This window comes from Salmo salar, chromosome 13, assembly GCF_965601325.2.
Source record: "Salmo salar chromosome 13, fSalSal1, whole genome shotgun sequence".
NCBI lineage: Eukaryota > Metazoa > Chordata > Actinopteri > Salmoniformes > Salmonidae > Salmo > Salmo salar.
The window spans coordinates 74,499,276-74,520,939 of record NC_138303.1 but is presented as its reverse complement, the minus strand read 5'-3'; the positions used below and the strand labels follow the sequence as shown (position 1 = coordinate 74,520,939).

At 41.4% G+C, this 21,664-nt stretch overlaps 1 protein-coding gene and 1 pseudogene across 2 annotated transcripts; one reads left to right on the top strand and one right to left on the bottom strand.

The window, feature by feature from the left end:
- Nucleotides 1-10: 10 nt before the first annotated feature.
- On the top strand, nt 11-11,983 carry LOC106567718 (replication factor C subunit 2-like; annotated as a pseudogene). The gene is made up of 11 exons (XR_014380147.1): nt 11-232; nt 4,147-4,216; nt 4,311-4,356; nt 4,501-4,606; nt 7,438-7,539; nt 7,625-7,725; nt 7,849-8,003; nt 9,231-9,299; nt 9,412-9,492; nt 9,677-9,790; nt 11,640-11,983. The product of XR_014380147.1 is annotated as a replication factor C subunit 2-like (transcript).
- Nucleotides 11,984-12,861: 878 nt separating this feature from the next.
- Nucleotides 12,862-17,809, bottom strand: LOC106567717 (linker for activation of T-cells family member 2-like). The gene is made up of 12 exons (XM_014137335.3): nt 17,687-17,809; nt 16,367-16,471; nt 16,090-16,132; nt 15,809-15,852; nt 15,500-15,545; nt 14,986-15,002; nt 14,259-14,300; nt 14,058-14,088; nt 13,867-13,940; nt 13,353-13,409; nt 13,121-13,189; nt 12,862-12,983 (listed from the first exon to the last, which is right to left on the bottom strand). Exons 2-12 carry the CDS (start codon nt 16,467-16,469, stop codon nt 12,952-12,954), a joined length of 558 nt encoding a protein of 185 aa, XP_013992810.1. The 5' UTR covers nt 16,470-16,471; nt 17,687-17,809; the 3' UTR covers nt 12,862-12,951.
- Nucleotides 17,810-21,664: the final 3,855 nt, after the last annotated feature.

The window sequence follows — 21,664 nt, the reverse complement described above, 5'->3', positions numbered from 1 at the left end:
CCATACAACCGGTTGGCTAAAAATCTACTGATGGAGGACAACTAGCATCTTCAAGGAAATGACGTCAGTTTAGCGCCAGTTATTTGTTTCCTGCCGTGGCGGGAAGAACTGCAGCCGAAAACATGGACGTGGCGATGAATGAGGCAGATTCTGAGCAAATTCAAACAGAAGTTCAACCGAAGAAAGATGAGGACACTGCGAAAGTGTCTAGCAATGGATATGAGCTGCCATGGTAAGGTTTACAAGCTAGTTAGTTGCAGTATTGTTGTATTTATTTACGGACTCAAATAGCAATGGATATGATCTGCAATGGTGAGATTTACAAGCTAGTTAGTTGCAGTATTTTGGTATTTATTAGCGGACTCCAATTGCTCATCATGGCTAGCTAGCAGTGGTAATGGATCATTTGAGTAGATAGGTGATGGGCCGTTTCAAGCTTGCTACTTTCGTTTTCGAGATGATCGAGTTGTGTCGAGAAGAGCTGGATTCGACATTGTGTATATTTCTTCTGAACACATCTGTTTTGTTGGCAATGTAAATCAAAATACTTACATTTATGTTCGCTAGTTGGACAGACAAACGCCACCGATACTAAACTGTAAACCAATCAAAACTCGTAATATTCACGGTGTTATCTGCTGATCACGTCTGCCAATTACGTTATCCATCTCGAGAAACTGCTATCAGATAGATTACAAATAAATAAAAATGACTAACAATTTACACTGAACACAAATATAAACGCAGCATGTAAAGTGTTGGTCCCATGTTTCATGAGCTGAAATAAAAGATCCCAGAAATGTTCCATATGCACAAAAAGCTTATTTCTCTAAAATGTTGTGCACAAATGTGTTTACATCCCTGTTAATGAGTATTTCTCCTTTGCCAAAATAATCCACCCACCTGACCGGTGTGGCATACCAAGAAGCTGATTAAACAGCACGGTCATTACATAGGTGCACCTTGTGTTGGGGAAAATAAAAGGCACTCTAAAATGTGCAGTTGTCACACAACATAATGCCACAGATGTCTCAAGTTTTGAGGGAGCGTGCAATTGCCATGGTGACTGCAGGAATGTCCACCAGAGCTGTCCACCATTTCTGCAAAAACTTTCAGAAAACGTTTCAGGGAGCTCATCGTCCTGACAGGCGACTTAACCAACTTCTTCAGTGGGCAAATGCTCACCTTCGATGGCCGCTGGCACGGTGGAGAAGTGTGCTCTTCACGGATGAATCCCAGGTTAACTGTACCGGGCAGAAGGCAGACGACATGTCGGCGAGCGGTTTTCTGATGTCAACGTTGTGAAGAGAGTGCCCCATGGTGGGGGTATGGGCAGGCGTAAGCTACGGACAATGAACCCAATTTTCATTTTATCAATGGCAATTTGAAAGCACAGAGATACCGTGACGAGATCCTGAGGCCCATTATCGTACCATTCATCCATCACCTCATGTTTCATATTTCAGCATGATTATGCACAGCCCCATGTCGCAAGGATCTGTATGCAATTCCTGGAAGCTTACAATGTCCCAGTTCTTCCATGGCCTGCATATTCACCAGACATGTCACCCATTGAGCATGGTTGGGATGCTCTGGATCGACGTGTTCGACAGCATATTCCAGTTCCCGCCAATATCCAGCAACTTCACACAGCCATGGAAGAGTGGGACAACGTTCCACAGGCCACAATCAACAGGCTGATCAACTCTATGCAAAGGAGATGTGTTGCGCTGCGTGAGGCAAATGGTGATCACACCAGATAATGACTGGTTTTGTGAGGTATCGGTGACCAACAGATCCATATCTGTATTCTCAGTCGTGAAATCCATAGATTAGGGTCTAATTTATTTATTTCAATTGACTGATTTGCTTTTATATGAACTGTAACTCAGTAAAATCTTTGAAATGTAGCGTTTTTATTTTTGTTCAATATAGATATATAAATGTGATACCATCAATGCAAGCTGTAAAATGACTCCCAACTTAGAACACAGCAACCTTTTAGTAATGTAGCTAGCTTACTAGTTACAACAAGCAGATGTGTTGCTAGCTAGCAGGAGCAGATGGATTTATCACTAGCTAGCATGTCATTCTGGGACAAGGAGTGTTTTAGTTTTCAGTTTATTCCAAGTAATAATTGAAGACTACAAAAACCTATAGGACAAGTAGTGTAAATCTACTACAGTCACCAAGGCAGGACCCACTCATTTCATTCATACTGACAAATAAGAAATGCCACATTATCCCTGTCAGTAGTCGGATAATTGCAGAGCACCCTGCCTCAGACTGTCATGATGTTCATTTTCTAGCTCACAAACTACATTCCTTTGCTGTGATGATTTCTTTCATTCATTCTTGTCTTACATGATCTAGTCAGCTCTCCTGTGTCCTACTCCCAGAGATCAACCATGGGCTGATTAATTCACCTGTCAGGAGAACCATCCTACTGCAGTTTGAACTAGCCCTTCTGTCACCATTTCGACATTGAGACCACATGCATTTGCCTATTTCGAATCCCTGAGCCAACTAGGTGAAGACGGTCTGTGCCTTAGTTCCACCTGTAAGTCGTTCTGGATAAGAGCATCTGCTAAATTACTCAAATGTAAATGTCTCTCTACATCAGTCAACTACATTGACTCAAATAACCAACTCACCATCAAGCTTTGATTATTTGAATCAGCTGTGTAATGCTAGGGCAAAAAACAAAGCATGCATGGGGGCAGGACCAAGTTTGGGTAACCCTGATCTAAACCACCTAAATATACTCACATTTCACTGAACATTTTTAGTATTTTAAACTCAAACATTTATTTCACAACTGCTTTTACAGTATATAATCCTACAGCCTCTTTATCATTCTCCATACTTTATATTCCAATGCATCCAACATTATGCATGCCCACCATGGTATTGGCCATCCAACATTATGCATGCCCACCATGGTATTGGCCATCCAACATTATGCATGCCCACCATGGTATTGGGCAGCTGCTATTTGAGAATTCATCTGGTTTAGAAATCAAACTGTGGCTCGTTTTTTGTTGTTGAGCAGATTGTATTACAATATATGCTATATTTGTAGACTATGCCATATGTATTGACTAATAAGCATATGTCGTTTTAAAACTTCCATTCTAGTATGCATGACACGCACATCTCTCTACATGCATTTATTTGTGTTTCTATGCAAAGTATATGATTGAATGTTTCTTTAAGCCTGCAGCTGGTTACTTGAAGTGAGACATGTAATCATGCCAAAACATGATTTAAACATTTAAATTCACTGATAGAGCGATAACTAATGAAACACAAATTGACACTTACAGTAGCTGGCTAGGCTAGTCTGTAACATTGACTAGCTTTCATTAAATTGGCTAAAATCGTCAACAGAGTTACCTCTTCGTATGATCAAGACAATTCGTATTGCATGCTGCATATTTCAATTGCAGTTGAAAAAAAAATCTTTATCTTATTTCAGTCTGGGAGCTAGCTAGCGTTGTAGATAGAAGCAGGCCATTGGCTGCCTTCATCACAAGGGGTATGTAGGGGAGTTCTGATTGGTTCCAAGTTTAGTAGTTCCGTAAATCTACCTGAGCAGCCGTGTTGAAATATTATGAGAAAGTACAAGAATTGAAGATGCCAACAAATGTTATAGTCATAAAAAAAAGTCATATACAGAAAATCAGCTCCTCCCTCCGAATCCCCGAGCTGACAAGGTAAAAATCTGTCGTTCTGCCCCTGAACAAGGCAGTTAACCCACTGTTCCTAAGCCGTCATTGAAAATAAGAATTTGTTCTTAACTGACTTGCCTAGTTAAATAAAGGTAAAATAAAAAAATAGTTCCACAACGTAAGATCCTAACATTGTAGCTAGCTAGCTAATAGCACTAAAATGAATATTCGCTATGAAAACAGCCATTATGCATGCCTCTCAAAAAGTACCCAGCGTTAGCTATGTAATGTTACGCTCTAAGCATCTCATTGGAGCAAAAGCTAGCGCTGCTAGTCCACGCAATTGTGTAAATCACTATGAATTGCTTGTTGATTAGCTTTGAAGTGAGTCTGTTGGGATAATGTTCCAACAGACTCGCTTAGTTGCCATCAAAGCTAGTTGCTGATAGCTATGCTTGTTCTGAATATCTCACAGGGTTGACAAATACAGACCATTGAAGTTGAATGAAATAGTAGGCAACGAGGAGACTGTTAGCAGATTGGAGGTAAAGTATCCTCAATATTTTAAGTTTCAATATTTTTTGCTAAATAATAGCCAAATATATGATTTTTTTGTTGTTGTTCCCTTCTCTCCTATAGGCGTTTGCCAGAGAGGGAAATGTACCCAACATCATTATTGCAGTGAGTGACTGACCGGATTCATTCTTTCATCATAACGATTTGATATTACATACTGACATGTTGGTGCAGCGGAGTAATGTTATGCCATCTTTCATATGGCACCTCCTTTTTTTTTCTTTTTTTTTAAACATAAGTATCATTATTATAGGATCCCCCTGTACAGCAAAGACCACTAGTATTCTGTGTTTGGCGTGAGCTCTTCTAGGCCCAGCCATGAAAGATGCTGTCCTGGAACTAAATGCTTCCAATGACAGGTAAGAGCAAGTGATGTCTGCCATGAAAAATGTCACACTGGCATACTTAAAGGAAAGATTCACCCATTTTGAATGTTATATTGTATTTGTTCACCTCCGAAGGACGTTCTATAGATTCCCCGGGGTCATTTCATGTGTATCTGAGCTATTCTGTGTTCAAGCAGGCAGAAATACAGCCGGTATGGTGCATTTTCATCATTATACTAGCTGTATTTCTGCCTGCTTGAGTAGCTTAGATACACATGAATCCATGAAATAACCCCGGGAATCTATAGAACATCGCTCAGAGGTCAAATCAAAGTTTATTGGTCGCATACACAAATATGCAGATGTTTCTCAGGTGCAGTGAAATGCTTGTGTTTCTAGCTCCAACGGTGTAGTACTAATACTTGTTCTAGTAGTGTCTTGTAAGCCCATATGGGCTTTAAATAAATCGTATTAATCAAAATCAAATACCCAGCAATAGAAAACGATACACACGTGATCTAAAAAGTTTTTTTTTAAATGTCGGAACGAATCCAATTAACAACACAAATAGCACTGTAATAGTAATCCAAATGCAATCATTTTTCATTTCATTTTAGTCATTTAGCAGACGCTCTTATCCAGAGCGACTTACAGTAGTGAATGCATACATTTCATACATTTTTTTTTCTGTGCTGGCCCCCTGTGGGAATCGAACCCACAACCCTGGTGTTGCAAACACCATGCTCTACCAACTGAGCTACAGGGAAGGCTATCTATACACATCTACACCAAATGTATTTACACTAGATATACCAGGAATGCTATGTACAGCTGTAGATACACTGGATTCTTGACATCTGCTCTATATCAATAAATATGTGTGCATAAACGCTGTAGCTAAAATGCAATGTACAGTAGTAGAAATATTAGGAGCTATGTCGAGAATACCGTATATAAATACACAGTACAAAACCCCATAGCGAAATGGATAGAATTGCAGGAAATTAGATTCCGGTCCTGAATGTACAAAACGTTAGGAACACCTGCTCTTTCCATGACAGACTTACCTGGTGAAAGCTATGATCCCTTATTGATGTCACTTGTTAAATCCACTTCAATCAGTGTTGATGAAGGGGAGGAGACGGGTTAAATAATCCGTTTTAAGCCTTAAGACAATTGAGACATGAATTGTGTGTGTGGCATTCAGAGGGTGAATGGGCAAGACAAAATATTTCTGTGCCTTTGAACGGGGTACGGTAGTAGGTGCCAGGCGCACTGGTTTGAGTGTGTCAAGAACTGCAACACTGCTGGATTTTTCACGCTCAACAGTTAACCCTGTGTATCAAGAATGGTCCACCACCCAAAGGACATCCAGCTGTGGGAAGCATTGGAATCAACATGGGCCAGCATCCCTGCGGAACGCTTTCGACGCCTTGTAGAGACCATGCCCCTGACACATTGAGGCTGTTCTGAGGGCAAAGGGGGGGTGTAACTCAATATTAGGAACGTGTTCCTAATGTTTTGTGCACTCGGTGTTTATGTATGTGAAGGGTGTGTATGGACAGTATGTGAATAGAAAAGGTGTGATAGTGTGTATAGCAATAGTTATATAGGATGAGCCATGACTAGAATACAGTATACAAATAAAGTGGGTAGAACAGTATGTAAACATTATTAATGTGACCAGTGTTCAGTGATTATGTACATAGGGCTGTGGTCTCTAAGGTGCAGGGTAGAGTACCGGGTGGTAGCCGGCTAGTGACAGTGTCTGAGGTTCAGGGCAAGGCACACTGGGTGGAGGCCGGCTAGTGGTGACTGTTTAACAATCTGATGGCCTGGAGTTAGAAGCTGTTTATCAGCCTCTCAGTCACCAGTACTCTCTCTACTTTCTAGATGGTGGCGGGGTGAACAGGCTTTGACTTGGGTGGCTGAGGTCCTTGATGATCTTCTTGGCCTTCCTGTGACACCGGGTTCTGTAGATGTCCTGGAGGGCAGGCAGTGATGATGCCTTGGGATGACCGCACCCCCCTCTGGAGAGCCCTGCAGTTGCGGATGGTGCATTTGCCGTACCAGGCGGTGATACAGCCCGACAGCATGCTCTCAATAGTGCCTCGCTAGAGGTTCGCGAGGGTCTTAGGTGCCAAGCCGAAAAGGCGCTGTTGTGCCTTCACCACACTATCTGTGTGAAGGGACCATTTCAGGTCGTCAGTGATGTGCACACCGAGGAACTTTAAGCTTTTGACCCTCTCCACTGAGGCCCCGTCGATGTGGATGGGGGCACGCCCTCTCCTTTCTCCTGCCGTCCATGATCCGCTCCTTCCCATTTGTTGTCGTTGAGGGAGAGGTTATTTCACTGGCACAACTCCGCCAAGGCACTCACCTTCTCCCTATAGGCTGTCTTGTCGTTGGTAATCAGGCAGGCCTACCACTGTTGTGTTGTCAGCAAACTTGATTGAATTGGAGACGTGCGTGGCCACGCAGTCATGGGTGAACAGGGAGTATAGGAGAGGGCTGAGCACGCGCCACTGTGTTGAGGATCAGCGGAGTGGAGGTGATGTTTCCTACCTTCACCACTTGGGGCCGGCCCGTCAGGAAGTCCAGGACCCAGTTGCACAGGGAGGGGTTCAGACCCAGGACCTGAGCTTAGTGATGATCTTGGAGGGCACTATGGTGTTGAAGGCTGAGCTATAGTCGATGAACAGCATTCTTACATAGGGATGCACAAATATGATAACAAATCAAAAATGGGTGAGTCTTTCCTTTAACTGCACAACCTATGAGTCCAGGAGCTGCATTTCGGGTTAAAATCATGTTGCTTTAGACAGTGAAGCCTACACCACCACATTGTCATCCATCTTCCTCAGAGGCATCGATGTAGTTCCAAACACGATTAAGATGTTTGCCCAGCAGAAAGTCACCCTCCCTAAAGGGAGACACAAGATCATCATCCTGGATGAGACTGACAGGTAAGACCCCCTGAGGGTCACGACAGCTAAGCTGATCTAGTGTACCTATAATGGCTGTGTCTGTAAAGGCTGTTCTTGTCTCCAGCATGACAGACGGAGCCCAGCAGGCCTTGAGGAGGACCATGGAGATCTACTCTAAAACCACACGCTTCGCTCTGGCGTGCAACGCCTCCGACAAGATCATAGGTGAGGGTCCTAACCGTACAATACAATGACGCTGTCGAATTGAATAGGGAACTAAGTGTAAGGTCACATTATCTTTTCTCTGTCCTGATGGTCCTCCGTGTTGCTCTGCCCCTTCCTCCACAGAGCCCATCCAGTCACACTGCGCGGTCCTGCGCCACACCAAGCTGAGGGACGAGCAGGTCATGACGCGTCTGCTGGAGGTGGTGGAGAGGGAGAACCTGGTCACCAGCAATGACTGCCTGGAGGCCATCATCTTCACCGCCCAGGGAGACATGAGAGACATGGGGGAAAAGGGCCAACTGTCCTCCGTGTTGACACTAAGGGTTCCATGAGAATAGCCTTCTTGTTACCATTCCAACTAGATTGGGAATGTCTTAGGATGTTTTGGTGTCAACAAGTTACCCGTTTTTAAAATATCAAGTTTGTTGAACACTGCATCTATCCATGGGAGGGTTTGCGGCTTTTTGCCAGACAAATTGACCTAGAGAAAAAATCTATCCAATTGCAAAATAATGCTTTTCATTCATTGATGGAAATATCAGTCAATGGAAATACATTTGACCGTCAAGTTTATCGGTCTCCTGATTAATGAGCAACATTTTGGGGAATTAAATTGGGGCGTGTGTATTTCCGTTAGTTGTCATGTATCTTAATTATCACACGCACAGCATACAGAGCAGAATATCACTTGTCAGACAGCGCTGCTGCAGCTCCTTGCTGCTGGAGTGAAACGCGCTTTTATCAGGTCAGTTATTGCGCAACAATTCTAAATGCAATCGCGTGTTGAGAACAATTTTGATGCCCTCGATTAAATAGCTATTTTTCTTTCCCAACTGGTAATTGAAGCACGCCTCCCATTCACCATTCAAGTGTATAGGAAACGGTAGGCAGGCTGTCAGCGCGTCACACCACTTTGTAACTTGAGCTTGAGGCAGTATACTTCATATTATGAGGCATGTCTTACCGTGCTTCAATCCGACCATAGAAACGTGGAGGCAATTATTTGACAGACTTGAAACCAGCATTTCTCTCCTGTTCTATTTGGTTTTCATAACTTTCTTTCGTTGTCCAGGAGCCAAAGGCACAATCCTACCGTAGTTGTATCTTTAGAGTCCCCCTCTTTAAGTTTCTAACAGATTTTCATCTCTATCACATATGGAACCTCTTGCATCAGGTGCACTGTTTAGAACGGTGTTTTCCTGCCAATTGCATTTTGGGAAGTGTTTGAAAAGGATGTTTTATTGGCTGCTTCATTACAGGAGTTGCATGTTCTGTTAAGATGAATTACCATAATGTAACTGTGATTTCTGTCATTCTGAACACTGGGTGGACACCCCAATGGGTTGGTAAATGAATCTTTCCGGTTACGTTGTCCGGCGCCACCGAAACCCTCATCCATGGCTGCTCATAGTGGCTGTACTTTTTGGGGGGCCAATTAAAGTTTGGCTGAGACGTGAGAAACTATAATAATAACTTGAGCTTTCTTTAATTTTTATTTTTTTCATCAGGCGCTGAATAACCTACAATCCACAAATTCCGGTTTTGGCTACATCAATAGCGAAAATGTGTTCAAGGTACGGTTCTGTTACCTAACCGGTCTTATTTTGTCATTTTAGAAGGCAAAATTGGCAATGCGTAGGGTCTGTTTCAAAGGAAAGACAAGTACATTTGTTTGTTTTTGTTCAGGTGTGCGATGAGCCACACCCACTGTTGGTGAAAAGCATGCTGGAACACTGTGTCAATTCCAACATTGATGAGGCTTACAAGGTATTGCGATCCTCTTTACAATAACAATCAAAACCGAATGAGTGTAATATTCCTCCTGATGAATAACCCTTATTTCTCTAACCGTTAAGTATGGTTCTTAATTAAAGTGATCAATAACTGCTCAGTTTATAATGTATAGTAGGACCATATAGCTGATTAATATTCATGTGTACCTCTCCCTTAGATTATTGAGCAGCTGTGGGCCCTGGGTTACTCCCCTGAGGACATAATCGGCAACATCTTCAGAGTGTGTGAGACTTTCCAGATGTCCGAGTATCTTAAGTTGGCGTTCATCAAGGTAAGAGACATGGTAAAACATTTGCAGTTGTACAGTGAGCTCAAAAAAAATGCTAATCTCCCCTGTTATAGTAATGGTGAGAGGTTAGCATGTCTTGGGGGTATGATATTTGAGTTTTGAGAGTTTTAAGTTCCTCGGCGTACACATCACGGGCAAACTGAAATGGTCCACCCACACAGGCAGCGTGGTGAAGAAGGCGCAGCCACGCCTCTTCAACCTCAGGAGGCTGAAGAAATTCTGCTTGTCACCAAAAACACTCACAAACTTTTACAGATGCACAAACGAGAGCATCCTGTCGGGCTGTATCACCGCCTGGTACGGCAGCTGCTCCGCCCATAACCGTAAGGCTCTCCAGAGGGTAGTGAGGTCTGCACAACGCATCACCGTGTGCAAACTTCCTGCCCTCCAGGACACCTACACCACCTGATGTCACAGGAAGGCCAAAAAGATCATCAAGGACAGCAACCACCCGAGCCACTGCCTTTTCACCCCGCTATCATCCAGAAGGCGAGGTCAATACAGGTGCATCAAAGCTGGAACCGAGAGACAGCTTCTATCTCAAGCCATCAGACTGTTAAACAGCCATCACTAACATTGAGTGTTTGCTGCCAACATACTGACTCAACTCAACCCACTTTAATAATGGAAAAATTGATGTAATCAATTTATCACTTGGCACTTTATATTAGATAATGTTTACATAACCTACATTATTCATCTCATATGTATATACTGTACGCTATACCATCTACTGCATCTTGCCATCTTGATGTAATTAGATGTATCACTAGCCACTTTAAACAATGCAACTTTATATAATGTTTTCATAACCTACATTACTCATCTCATATGTATATACTGTACTCTATACCATCTACTGCATCTTGCCATCCTGATGTAATGTATCACTAGCCACCTTAAACAATGCTGCTTTATGTTTTCATACCCTACAATACTCATCTCATATGTATATATTGTACTCCATACCATCTATTACATCTTGCCTATGCCGTTCGGCCATCACTCATTTATATATTTTTATGTACATATTCATTTTCATTCCTTTACACTTGTGTGTACAAGGTAGTTGTTGTGGAATTGGTAGATTACTTGTTAGATATTACTGCATGGTTGGAACTAGAAGCACAAGCATTTCGCTACAATTGCATTAACACCTGCTAACCATGTGTATGTGACAAATAAATTTGATTAGATTTTTGATATAAAATGCTAATCTCCCATGTTATAGTAATGGTGAGAGGGGTATGATATTTGTGCGTCTTTCTCACTCATCATTCACAATTCAGGATCATCTGTAATCATGGTAGCATCCACATTAATGTAGAAGTGTTTAAAAGCATTCTATTCTTATTTACAATAGAAATAATCTGAAACACAACCAAAACAAACTGCAAATGCATCCAACAAATTTGGAGAGTCACAAGCTTGTAGTCATTGCGTGCTAGGAATATGGGGCCAAATACATAACTTTTTACTACTAGTGAATTTGTCCCCTAAAATGGAGGGGACTATGTACAAAAAGTGCTGTAATTTCTAAACGGTTCACCCAATATGGATGAAAATACCCTACAATTAAAGCTGACAGACGCACTTTAACCTCGTATCATTTCAAATCCAAAGTGATGGAGTATAAAGCCAAAACCAACAAAACGTGTCACTGTCCCAATACTTTTGTTGCTCACTGTACATTATGTACATCTCTGGTTGGGTGAACAAAATGGCAGAAAAGTGCCAGACTTGGCATAGGAAAGTAAGCCACACCATAGTATTAATCAATTTCGCTTCGGCATCGCTCTCCTTGTTTACTTGGTATTGTCCCTTTTCTCAGGAGATGGGATACACCCACATGAAGGTGGCGGAGGGCGTGAACTCCCTAATGCAGATGGCAGGCCTCCTGGGTCGACTGTGCAGCAAGACGGCCACCCCTGCTCTCAGCTAACACCGCACCCACCCATCGTCTCTCCCCACCTGTCTCTTTCTCTCCTGGGTTGTGTTCATTACGAAAACATAAGTTACTTATTGAGCATGTCCAGGTTGTCCTTCCCTGTTTCAGTGCAGTTTCTTGCGTTGACGTAACATTTCTGGGTTAAATACATTTTGTATTTTATACAAGCATGTTAATGTAAATACTATTGAAAATCACTTCTGTAATAAATCAATGTTTTTTTATGACCTGACAGATCACATTAGTCTATAAAGAGGTTGTACATTTATAGGTTTTGTAGTAAGGACTTATTTATTAATACACACTGACAATGTAATTTTTTTCGGAGCATTCGGAGCTGTCTCGTATTCATGTTGTATGACTAGATGGTGACAGTTACACAGTAACACTAAAACAATCAAAAATACTGTACATCAGGGATGGGCAACATTGATGGGGTGGGGGCCACAAATCAGAACTCATGAGGGGCCACAGTGGCTCGCAGGTCTGCATACCCACATCCATACCCACACATGCAATCCGAACAGGCCCTAGCCTTTTGGGGGCTTAAGCCAAATTGTTGCGCCCCTCCCACCACCTTGTGAACAAAAATAGTTTAGAGAATGGGGAAGAATTACATTTTTAGAGTTCATTGTATGCAGTTCTACTCATTTTGCAATGGGGGGAGAGTAGCAGTTCAGTGGATTTTCTGCAATTCTACACATTTTGCCATAGGGTGGAGACAAACAGCAGTTAATATGATCTATGGTGGCCCCGAGCAGTAATTCCAACATGATTACTACAAGTTTAGATAACTGGCCGCTAGTCTAATTTACCAATCTAAAATAATTTTGCTGGCATGGGCTAATTGAGTGGCTGACATAACTGCTGATGCACAACTGCACATTTCAAAAGTGTACCTTGTGTATTCTACTATTCTCTCTCAACAGTAAATTGAGACCCTGACTGAGTTTTGGAAATTGATCCATGGGCTGTCAGTTGCCCATCCCTGCTGTACATGGTTCCTCACATTTTTTGACTCAAGGGAATTCCTGATGAAGTAATACATCTTTGGGCATTAACCCTAAAATGGCATTGCTCTGGTATAGCACATTGACATACATACCATTATCACTTAATATTTATTCAAGCAGCTCAACAAAAGAGAAAAGTCCATTCCCATAGATATCCACTCGTAGAGCATGTAGATTCCATATCAGTCAGTGTCGTTCACGTAATCTGGTTCATCTGTGACGAGATTAGAAGTCTCAATTCTTAGTTCATTACATTGTAGTAATTTATCCATAGCGACTTACAATTAGTGCATTCGTCCTACGTTCATAGCAGAAGTGTTGTCTTCGTTATAAAGCACTATGGTGACTTACCGTCCTCTAACGGTTCTAACCCCATCTTCACTTGCTCCAGGAATTCAGAGTTCTCGTAATCTGATCCATCTGTTGTGAGGTGGTGGGAAATAATCTTAGTTCAACATAAAATATAAGAAATCTACTCCAAATAGATAATGTTCTTTCATAAAAACAACATGATCTTCATAAATATGGCTAATTTCAAAGGAGGGATAGGCCTACATTTATTTAGTCATTCTAAAGTACATACCAGAGCCACGGCTGATTGTGTCAATAGTTGGAAAAACATTCTCATATTGATCACCATCTAGAAAGTAGAAATATGTTTATCAAATGATACTTAACATTTCTGACATCCAAATAAGGTAAGTGACAATCAGAACACATGCGAATAAATGATCACACTTGTCTTGAGAGGATGTTAGATTGTGTTACTCTATGTAGACTGTCATGTATTGTTGCCTGTACCTTTTGATGGTTGTGGTTTTAGCTGAAGCTTGACATTACTTTCAACAGCAGCAGATTACATTATCTGAGAGGATATCCCCCTACAGTAACGGGCTCTACAAAATGCATCAATAGTGGGGCCTCCCATCTTTCTATTCTTTATGTTTTGGATGAATAAAAAGGCCCAGGGAGTGGGCGAGAGGGACGGGGGTTGCTTATCTGTTCATTTTGAGTTTTTAACATTTTTATTCCATCTGATAAAACCATAGACATAGGTCTACATACTATATTCACGTCACTGGATAAATCATACTTACCCGTTTCTGAATCTCTGGTGTCTGCATTTGTACTCTCATTAACATTCTGGTACACTAACGCTGGGATTGGATCTCTGTAAAAACAATAAGCACATGTATTATTTTTCACAAACTAAAATTCAGATTAATTGTAAGTAGACTATACAGTATATTATATTTTAAATGGAGACCAAGCATTGATAGATACTTACACATATGTTGGTTCAACGCTTCCCATCTGAGCTAATATAACACAATTGAAAAGTCTTAGTTAGTGCTGAGGAATTTGGTGCAGGCTAAAACTGTAGTGAATTAGTGATACTGTTTCCACATTGAAAGGTCTCAGTGTTTTCAAAATGGAAACGTTTGGCATTTGTATATACCTAATACAATTACTAACAGATAATATTTACCTGTTGCAACATTTTGATACTTCGCTTGCTCCTCATTCACAACTGTAAAGATACACACATACAATACCTTCAGGTAACTGCCAAAATAATGGAAACACGAGTAAATGAGGGATACAAAGTATATTGAAAGCAGGTGCTTCCAAAGTTAATTAAGCAATTAACATCCCATCATGCTTAGGGTCATGTATAACAATGCTGGGCAGGCCATTATTTTAGCTATCATGACTATACCCCCATAGGATGACAATGCCCTCATCCACAGGGCACGAGTGGTCACTGAATGGTTTGATGAGCAATGCATGAAAACGATATACACCTTATGCCATGGCTGTCTCAGTCACCAGATCTCAACCTAATCAAACACTTATGGGAGATTCTGGAGCGGCACCTGAGACAGCGTTTTCCACCACCATAAACAACACACCAAATTATGGAATTTCTTGTGGAAGAATAGTGTCACATCCCTCCAATCAGTTCCTGACACTTGTGTCTATGACAAGGTGCATTGAAGCTGATCTGGCTCCTGGGGGCCCAACGTCCTATTGAGACACTTTATGTTGGTGTTTCCTTTTTTTTGGCAGTTACCTGTATGTTGATAATCTGTTCAAATTCTGGGTCCAGTTGGTTCAGTTTTGTTTATAAGCTTTGTCTACAGACTCTTTAGGCACTGACCCCATGCAAGTGGATGGGAAGGTCTGCTGGACATGAAGAATGAAATAAAACCTACCTTGTGGTGTTTGTTCCCTGTAAAATAAATTACATTCAAAGTATTTATTGTGAGTGTTGCATATCTGCTGTCTGTTACTAGCATATCTGGAGACAAAGATAAAGTGCTGAGGGGCCACCTAAGGTAAATACAGACCATAGCCAATATGGGGTCAGGGGGTAAATCCCCACTGGGCACAGACGTCAATTGAACTTCAACGTAATTTTGTTGAAATGAGTGGAAACAACATTGATTCAACCAGTGTGTGCCCAGTGGGTCTGTGGTCATTACATCAGACATGACAACCAACAGGTGTGAGCTGGAAGCTAAAAACGAAATTCCAATGTTCTTTTAGATTTTCTCCAACTGTAGAAACTCTTGTTCGCGTGTATAAAATATTTATCCAAGTATATATTTTGTTACCCATCCAGTTTTAAGGAACTAAAAAAAATGTCATTTCAGCTGTCATGTTGGAACAAGACATAGACAAAAGCAGGACGGGCATAAGACCTAAATGTATGAGTAGTCTACTTACACTGGTGTTGGAGGCAGCTCTCTTATAATCTGGTTGGGTCGTGTGACTAAAAAAAAAAGAGATTCAGGAAGGATTCAGTAGTGAGAACATATGATTTACTGTTGATCAGCACACGATAGCCATAACAACCATCAGCATATTACATAGATGCATTCAGGCATTCACTATGGGAAGGGAATTCACAATAATGAAGCCACTTGTGAAATCCTTTTAGATTTTATTTTATTCCGTATTAATTTAAGTAGAATACGGCTTGTTCTGTCCGGGAATCTGCCCCAAAGGGTATGATGAATCACAATGTCATTTTACCTGTTTTAGATCGCATTACTGCAAATCTGCTTCCTTCGCGTTGGCTGAGTTGGGCAGAGTTACGTGATGAAAAATTATCTTGTCATATAGTGAGGTTAAATAGTTTTACAGCATGAGATAGAAACGGCTATTTTATGAATTATAGAACATTTCAATTGTACATTAGGAATTACATAGGGTATTATGCTATTTATCTATAATAATCTTCACTATATCGATAAGATCATGCTTGGTCTTACAGTGCATCAGTTATTTAATATGTATGTTAATGTTATACTTACAATATTTGAGGGTCATAAATTTGATTCTCTTCATGTATTATTTCTACAGACAAGGAAAAGGGGAACACTTTAAACACACTACGGATTGATTAAGAAAATTATTTCACGAGTCAAAGTTGAAAATTAAGTATTTTAATTTAGCTTTATGGCTACATGACAAATATATTTTTACTTTAAGATTTCATGATATTGGAATAGATTTACAGGTTGATTAGTGGGACATGTAGCCTAGTAAATATGTAATAAATGTCATAATTTGTAATGCAGTGCCACTCACTGGTTTTCCTCCTGCACCACAGACAGAAAGCAGAGAAGACACTGAGAGATGCCGCAGACACAATGGCCAGGACAGCTCCTTGTAGGCTGAAGATGGCTATCATGCCTATGGGAAAATTATACAACAATGCATTTGCCTTTGGAATGATATCATTTATATCCTCCATAGTTTTCTTCTGTATCATAAATTCACCAAGAATAGTTGCTTACTGCTGTTTTTCACTTTTACTAAAAATAACTTCTCTCTTTGACAGGTGTTTGCCAAACTTGTTCCTTATTCAGCTGTAACAACACAAATCTCCTGCTCACCCAATGTTGTCATGAAAATACCTCAAGTTCATCAGATACTGACCAAGGGTGTAATGATTACTTACATATCATCTCTATGGGCACCAAAACTAAGTGGAAAGAAGGACTAAACTGTTGGAAATAAACCCCTCACTTGGCAGAAATTGTTCATGTGTTCCTGTAAACAACCTGAAGCTACCCACAGGATGTGTGTGGTCATCACAGCGCTATAGCCAAACACCATTGTGTAATGTCTTGATCCCACTCAGTGAGGAGTGACATGTTCTTATGCTATTAACTTGAAACGTCCAAAGAAGAATGATGTTGGTATTGTGTTGAATACCCCTGTTGGTTCAGGGATACAGTATCTGCACCAGAAGATAAGAACACTTTCCGCTTTTATAAAACAAAGTTTGGTTAGGGCAAATGATAGCCGATTTTGTGATTAAAGGTAGATAAAAGCCAAATGTATAGAGATAGGGTGGCGGCATAACATGTGGTATTGATCAAACTTAACAATACACTTAGGAATACATTTTGTATGTTTATTTACCTTGAACAAAATAGTGACTATGATCTACATCACTAATACTAATAAAGACTAATAAAGTATTAATGAATGGTCTATAATTTATATACCAAAGAGAAGAGTTTTGAAACATATATGAGTATACAGTTCAACATAATTAGTTACATTGTTTTAATTGTTAAAAACCTTAGCATCAAACTCAACCCGTAGCATCAAACTCAACTCTTAGCATCATTTTTTACACACTCAGCTGAACTTCATCATACCAAATAAATTGGCGGACTGAACAAGGGGACTCCATGATTGCTGGTTGATCTTTTTGACATTTCAAAGCAGACTCCTGAAGTGGTACAATGTGGTACATTATTGAAAGACAGTATAATTCCAATTAAGTCTTCATCTTGGTATGAGGATGACAATAACACAACATGATGCGTCTCTGAAATTGAACCTCTTCATATAGTCTATCTATCCCCAATAGAAATACACGTATTGTGTTCTCACCTTTAGTAAAGCCTCTTCAGGCCACCACCATCTCACTGACAGTTCCACTTACAGACAGGTTACTGTAACAGAGCTGTGAAGGGGGAGAGCAGAAAGAGCTTCCTGTTTCTAACTGAACTCCTTACCACATCCGCCTCGATCCGGGGGCTGGACGGAGAGTCTAGTGGACCACCTCTAAAAGGTTCCCTACATCACTGTGGTTTAACGAGGGTGCAAGAAATTACACCTTTCAGTGACTGCTTTAGGGATAGCTCCCATGCACATAACACATGGTTTTTAAATGGACTTTGTAATTTGCTTTGTTGTAATTGTAAACATATTTCAGTGTTCTTCAATACTGATTATAGGGGGTCCTCACATTCTAGGTGCTGTTGTGTGGCCTTCTGGGACCAGGGACGAAAAACACTATACAATGTCATACAGCATGAGAAACACCTGTTGCTGTAGCGTATGAAGAAGTCTGTGGAGAAAACATCATTTTATAAAGAGAAATGTTTCCAAATGGATGCCGTTATATTGTGATTAGGTTATTATTACACAGGTGTAAGCCAGCTGGCATAGGCTATACCTACTCCAATAAGTTTGGGAAATTCTGCCCTGGCTCTTTCTTAATTAAAAGGCAATTCTGCCACTTTTTAACCTTTTTAACCCCATAACCTCATTATTATCTCCAGTACCAAACCAGTGTTTGCATATGTGAAAACAGCACGTTTCTGTGATCTGTGTTTTAAAAAGATAAGAAGAAAAGTCCTAAAGCTGCTTCTCTGTGACATCACAGGGTAAGACTAAAAGTCAAGTCCTCCAGAGTGGCATAGTGGTCTAAGGCACTGCATCGCAGTGCTACCTGGGCCACTAGAGATCCTGGTTCGAGTCCAGGCTCTGTCGCAGCTGGCCGCAACCAGGAGACCCATGGGGCGGTGCACAATTGGCCCAGTGTCGTCCAGATTAGGGGAGGGTTTGACCAGCAGGGATGTCCTTGTCCCATCACACTCTAGCGACTCCTGTGGTGGGCTGGGTGCATGCACACTGACACAGTTGCCAGGTATACGGTGTTTCCTCCGACAGGTTGGTGTGGCTGGCTTCCGGGTTAAGCGGGCATCATGTCATGAAGCAGTTCAGCTTGGTTGGGTTGTGTTTTGTTGGACGCACGGCTCTCGACCTTCGCCTCTCCTGAGTCCATACGGGAGTTGCAGCAACGAGACAAGACTGTAACTACCAATTGGATACCACGAAAAAGGGGTAAAAGGATATTTTTTTTAATGATTAAAAGTCAAACAAAACAGTGATTTTCAAAGCCTGCAACGACTTTTATTGCTCCCTCCTCACCGCGAATTTGAAAAGCACCGTTTTTAAAATGTTTAAACTTTTAATGATCTCATCGAGTATAACTTTTTTACTTCCTATTTTTTTCTACAAAACATAGAAATGCACAATTTTCACACGTATACTGATATTGTGCTGGAGATAATGAAAATGAGTTTGAAAGTGGTGGAATTTCCCTTTAAGGGAATATTCTTAAATGATAAAAAGCCCCCAAAATAGTCTGTGAATCTGTGAATATGACCAAATGTATATTTTGCTTCATAGGACACAGAGGTGGAAAAAGTAACCAATTGTCATGCTTCAGTAAAAGTAAGGATACACTACATGGCCAAAAGTGCTCGTCAAACATCTCATTCCAAAGTCATGGGCATTAATATGGAGTTGGTTCCCCCTTTGTTGCCTCCACTCTTCTGGGAAGGATTTCCACTAGATCTTGGAACATTGCTGCGGGGACATGCTTCCATTAAGCCACAAGAGCATTAGTGAGGTTGGACATTGATGTTGGCCGATTAGGCCTGGGTCGCAGTCGGCGTTCCAATTCATCCCAAGGGTGTTCGGTGGGGTTGAGGTCAGGGCTCTGTACAGGCCAGTCAAGTTCTTCCACACCGATCTCAACAAACCATTTCTGTATGGACCTCGCTTCGTGCACAGGGGCAATGTCATGCTGAAACATGAAAGGGCCTACCCCAAACTGTTGCAATAAAGTTGGAAGCACAGAATTGCCTAGAATGTCCTTGTGTGCTGTAGGGTTAAGATTTCCCTTCGCTGGAAGTAAGGGGCCTAGACCGAACCATGAAAAACAGCCACAGACCATTAGTCCTCCTCCACCAAACTTTACAGTTGGCACTATGCATTGGGGCAGGTAGGATTCTCCTGGCATCTGTTGGACTGCTAGATGGTGAAGCGTGATTCAGCCTTCCAGAGAGCGTGTTTCAACTTTTTTATTTAACCTTTATTTAATTAGGTAAGTCAGTTAAGAACAAATTCTTATTTACAATGACGGCCTACCAAAGGCAAAAGGCCTCCTGCGGGGTTGGGGGCTTGGATTAAAAATATAAATAAATCAAATAAAAATATAGGACAAAACACACATCACAACAAGAGAGACAACACAACCCTAAATAAAGAGAGACCTAAGACAACAACATAGCATGGTAGCAATACAGGGCGTTCCAGTCGCCCTGTATTGTTGTTGCAGGGCGTTCCAGTCGCTAGCTGCGGCGAACTGGAAAGACAAGCAACCCAGGGATGTGTGTGCTTTGGGGATCTTTAGCAGAATGTGACTAGCAGAACCACTACTCCAGAGTCCAATGGTGGCGAGCTTTACACCACTCCAGCCGACGTTTGGCATTGCACATGGTGATCTTAGGCTTGTGAATGGCTGCTCGGCCATGGAAACAAATTTCATGAAGCTCCCAACGCTGACGTTGCTTCCAGAGGCAGTTTGGAACTCGGTAGTAAATGTTGCAACCGAGGACAGATGATTTCTATGCGCTACGTGCCTCAGCACATGTCTGTCGTACTCTGAGCTTGTGTGGCCTACCACTTTGCGGCTGAGCCTTTGTTGCTCCTAGACTTTACCACTTCACAATAGCAGCACTTACAGTTGACCGGGGCAGCTCTAGCAGGGAAGAAATTTGACGAACTGACTTGTTGGAAAGGTGGCATTATATGACAGTGCCACGTTGAAAGTCACTGAGCTCTTCAGTAAGGCCATTCTTCTGCCAATGTTTGTCTATGGAAATCACATGGCTGTGTGCTCAAATTGTATACACCTGTCAATAACGGATGTGGCTGAAATAACCGAATCCACTAATTTGAAGGGTTGTCCACATACTTTTGTATATATAGTGTACCTTAATAGAAAATGACCTAAGTAAAAGTGAAAGTCACCCAGTAAAATACTATTTGAGTAAACCGTTACTCGCAAAACACCAGTCTCAACGTCAACAGTGAAGAGGCGACTCTGTGATGCTGGCCTTCTAGGCAGAGTTCCTCTGTCCAGTGTCTGTGTTCTTTTGCCCATCTTAACCTTTTCTTTTTATTGGCTAGTCTGAGATATGGCTTTTTCTTTGCAACTCTGCCTATAAGGCCAGCATCCCAGAGTTGCCTCTTCACTGTTGACATTGAGACTGGCGTTTTGCGGGTACTAAAACCCACGGATTCCCATGGGGGGCCAGTCCAAAAAATTAAAAAATTAAAAATTAAAAAATGCATGAAATGAAAATGAAATGTATGTATTCACTACTGTAAGTCGCTCTGGATAAAAGCGTCTGCTAAATGACTAAAATGTAAATGTAAATGTTAACGAAGCTTCCAGTTGAGGACTTGTGAGGCGTCTGTTTCTCAAACTAGACACTCTAATGTACTTGTCCTCTTGCTCAATTGTGCACTGTGGCCTCCCACTCCTCTTTCTATTCTGGTTAGAGCCGTTTGCGCTGTTCTGTGAAGGGAGTAGTACACAGCGCTGTACGAGATCTTTAGTTTCTTGGCAATTTCTCGCATGGAATAGGCAAAAATAGAACAATAGAATAGACTGACGAGTTTCAGAAGAAAGTTCTTTGTTTCTGGCCATTTTGAGCCTGTAATCGAACCCACAAATGCTGATGCTCCAGATACTCAACTAGTCTAAAGAAGGCCAGTTTTATGTTTTCT